At 45.5% G+C, this 4,042-nt stretch overlaps 2 protein-coding genes across 2 annotated transcripts; one reads left to right on the forward strand and one right to left on the reverse strand.

Annotated features, from left to right (window-relative positions):
- Positions 1-572: 572 nt before the first annotated feature.
- Positions 573-1,049, forward strand: V1508DRAFT_332576 (uncharacterized protein; the record flags this gene model as incomplete). The annotated part of the gene is made up of 1 exon (XM_066936651.1): positions 573-1,049. A coding segment is annotated over one exon (477 nt), but the record flags the coding sequence as incomplete, so codon positions are not given.
- A 1,892-nt stretch (positions 1,050-2,941) lies between these two features.
- V1508DRAFT_401256 (uncharacterized protein) lies at positions 2,942-3,187 on the reverse strand (the record flags this gene model as incomplete). The annotated part of the gene is made up of 1 exon (XM_066938403.1): positions 2,942-3,187. The coding sequence occupies one exon, from the start codon at positions 3,185-3,187 to the stop codon at positions 2,942-2,944; it is 246 nt and encodes an 81-aa protein (XP_066791963.1).
- Positions 3,188-4,042: the final 855 nt, after the last annotated feature.

Below are 4,042 nucleotides of genomic sequence, written 5' to 3' on the forward strand. Positions count from 1 at the left end.
AAGGTTCACTTTACAGTAGATATTTGGACTTCCCCAAATGCTCTTGCGATTCTTGGTATAATTGCACACTACGTATCGGAGTCAGGCCAACTACATCACTGCGTTCTGGCCATAAAAGAGCTAGATGGCAAGCATGCAGGGGAGAATCTAGGTTGCGTAATGAGGGTCATCAATGATTATGGAATTGCGACAAAAGTTGGATACTTTGTGATGGATAATGCAAGCAACAATGATACATGATGCAATCTCTTTCAGAATGTTCGTACAAACGCTTTAGACTACCTTCATCACTAACTACCCATTTCGATCAATATTTTTATCGTGCGCTTAGCCAACCACTCACGGAATCTCTCTATGTCTGTCCCCTGGTGTCCTGATGCGCGCGGGAAAGATGTAAATATACTCCAAGAGGAGATCTTAAGGAAGTATATTAATAAAGAGCTATGGCTATCGATCTTTGTTCCCTCAACACTGCAAAGTTGCACTACCCAACATGCCGCTCATCGTGGATTTCATCGATCGTCAATTCATCCACAACAACCCGCCCGCCCCAACCGCATCCTTTAAGGGCAGGCAGGATCGCCATTGTCACCGGAAGCAATGTTGGCCTCGGACGGGAGGCTGCCCGCATGATGGTTCGCCTCGGCGCCTCTAAAGTCATTATAGCATGTCGGAACGAGAAGGGAAATCTTGCAGCAAAGAACATTCAATCAACGAATGGGTGCTCCCCTGACACCCTCACAGTCTGGCAACGAGACATGGGTTCATACAATTCAGTCATTGCCTTTGCTGATCGAGTCCGAACTGAACTACCACGCCTCGACGCCATTGCTGCCAACGCCGGCATAGGCACCCTGAAGTTCAAATTGACCGAAGATAACGAGGAGACAATCACTACAAACGTCGTCTCCATATCCCTACCCGCCAGCCTTGTCTACCCCAATTTTCGCGCCACAGTTTTGGAATTCAACACATACACGCATTTTACCGTGACCGGCTCAGAGCTCTTCGAGTTGCCAAGTTCAGAGAACGCAAGGCACCTGCCGGCAAGATATTCACAACCGTCACTGATGAAAGCAAGTCCCATATGAGCCACTTCCACACTTCGCTCTCTTATGATGACTATTATTACCTGTCATCATCAACTCTCATGACGTGTCCTTCTCTTTTGAATTACTTCATACACCTTATCATAAACTTTATTCAAGACACACTTCACCTAGCTATTCTTGAGTCATAGTTGTCATTTCAACAAACAACATGGTTCGAACACTCTCTAACAGAGTACGGTTTATCCGTTCGCTGACCCAATTTTGTTGTGGTGTATCGGGGACGGTAAGTTCCGACATCGAGTAGGTGACTTAATCTCACCTGAGAATTCACGACCTTTATCTGTCCGTAAAGTTGAAATTTTATATCCATGTCCAGGGAATTTATTCTCAGCGGGTGCCTTGTACTGTCTAATTTTTTAAAGAGCTCGCTCTTGCGTCGGGGTACGTCCATGGTAACGTATCGCGAGAAGTCATCAATGAATGTGACAAAGTATCCCCCTTTTCCCAGCGACTCGGTACTAAACGGTCCTCAGAGATCGCCGTGAATTATTTCGAGCGGTCGTATGGCACGTTCTGCCTATGAAGGAAATGACTCTACTGTTTGCTTTCCGTTGACACAGGCTTCACAGAATCGTCCCTTGTTGGCTATGTCACTATTTGTGGTGACCTTCACGAGTCCTTTTGACAGCATCTCACTAATGTCGTGCATGTTGTCGTGGCCAAGTCTATGATGCCACATCTTGAGTTCGTCCTCTCTGACACCGAGCACTGATTCGTTACATTGTGTAACACTTCCAGCCAATTCATAAAGTATCGTTCTCTTTATGACCAATATGAAATTCTTCTTGGGTGCCCTCAAATCGCAGGTACGCGTCTTGTTTTTTGAATGTTATTTCGACGTCGTCGTCACACACGAACCCTGTGGCTTGGCGTATCGACAGTAGACTCATACTGAACCTTGGAGAGTATCTAACCTCACGGAGAGTAAATGCTGAGCTTTCTCCCTCTGAATCCGTAAGGACTATTTCACTGTACCAATGCCTTCGATTTCTACTTCGGCAAAGTTGAACCCTCAACTATCCTATTGTCTTTGCGAAGGTCAAACAGTTGGCTAATATCGTTGCAATAGTGGTATGAGGCACCTGAGTCTAGGTACCACTGACCCACTTTTGCCACTGATTTGGTGTGAGTCGCTATGAGCGCCGAGCGCTCTGTGAGTGCTAAGCTTCTTCTTTCAGGGTGTCCTTGACGCTCGTTGTTTCCAAGCTTGTGACTTTTGTCCATATTCTGGTTGACTATCGTTCTTTTTCCGTCGGCAGTCCTTTGTGAGGTGACCGACCTTTCCACAGGTATAACACGTTCTCGTTTCTTGTCGTTTGTTCTTATCGTCGTTGACCGCGCACGCGGTTTCTTTGTTGAATGGCTTGCTTAAGGATTGTCGCTTGAGACCCCAGAGGCCGTTCCGCTAGTTTAGAGCTTATCAAGCGTATGGGAGTATCGCTAATTGACCCAAGACTAGTAGTGGCGCCGCCATATTCCTCCGGGAAATTGTTTAGCATGACTACCTTCCAGAAACCTTCTTTGTTCGTTTGCATATTAAGAAATTCCATTAGGACGTCACACCATTCTTGGACCCATTTATCGGGGTTCTCTGCTTTCTTGCATTTCCAAGTAAACAGCTTATTCACCAATTCAAGTTGGCGAGTCAAGGAGCTGATTTTATACCGCTCTTCCATGCTTCGCCAGATGTGTTGCACATCTTTCGTTTCTACAGTCCTGGTTCGTAGTCACAAAGGGTGAGAACAAAGTCAAGGTACGCGTAGCTGTTTTCTTAATAACTACCTGCGCGTCTTCTAAGTTAGTGACGTCGTAAATGCCCGTCCCACTAATTATGTCCCAGACATTCTTTTCACAGCCAGTGCCTCCATATACATCGCCCACTTGCGATAATTCTTGCCATCAAACTTCACCATGGTAGTGGCATCTGAGGTGGTTACCATGCATCCTTTCAACCGATCTATCACATCTGACGCACCAAGGCTCATAACCTGTAGTTTGGTGATCGCGGGGATAGATGACAAGATAGTTGAAGCGTTTGCTGGAAAGTCCATGCTTAGGTCGTATTTAATGTCCATGGCGGCACACTACAAAATATTCGTAGGGAGAAGTCTAGGGAGACTAACTAAAAAAATAGCACCCTGAACCCTGAACCCGGAATCAATAACTAAGACTAGCTCGACAGCGCATAAATCGCCGTCAGGTGCCTGAGTAGCCTTCCTCTTTTACTTCTTGCTAGGTGTCTATAGAGCCTCGATTTAGTGAAGTATCACTAACCATGCTGTGACGCGTCGAGGAATACACAGAGTATACTCTACTGTCTGTACTGGAAATTCCAAATTGAGAATTTTAGGTGATGTCCGGTTGGGAGTTTAATCTTGATCACTAATAAAAATTGGCGGTCAATTGAAAAATTGCTGGTCACTAAAGCTCTTGGGAGCGTGACTAGTGACGAGTGTATTGTGAAGGTTGATTGCTTTTCAATGCTCTCCCATAAGGGGGGGACTACTGGTACGTGTAGACATCCGCCCAACGCGCACAACACGAAATGCTTATTTCGTGATATTACAGTGCCGGATATAGACATTGGTTAGGTACCAGACAGCCCGAAAATGAGTCACCACTCACAAACAGTGAAAACTCGAGTAGTATCTGCACTATTGTGTGAGCTAATATTAATCAGCATTTAGTGGGGACAATTGCTAAAGCTCCCTGTAAGGCGGTTAGTCAATGTAAGATCGCATGTTACCGTAGTTGCTGCATACCCGGGTTGCGGTTCTCAGCCATTTTTCACTTGGCAATAGTACTTAATTGCGAGACTAGTATTCGTTGGTTGGTTTAGGGCTGGACACGAATACAATTTTCTCTATTCGCATTCGTATTCGCAATTCGCAGAATAAACTTTCATTCGCAACGAATAAAATGTCGGCTGC

This window comes from Lipomyces doorenjongii, assembly GCF_038497915.1.
Source record: "Lipomyces doorenjongii strain NRRL Y-27504 unplaced genomic scaffold V1508scaffold_234, whole genome shotgun sequence".
NCBI lineage: Eukaryota > Fungi > Ascomycota > Lipomycetes > Lipomycetales > Lipomycetaceae > Lipomyces > Lipomyces doorenjongii.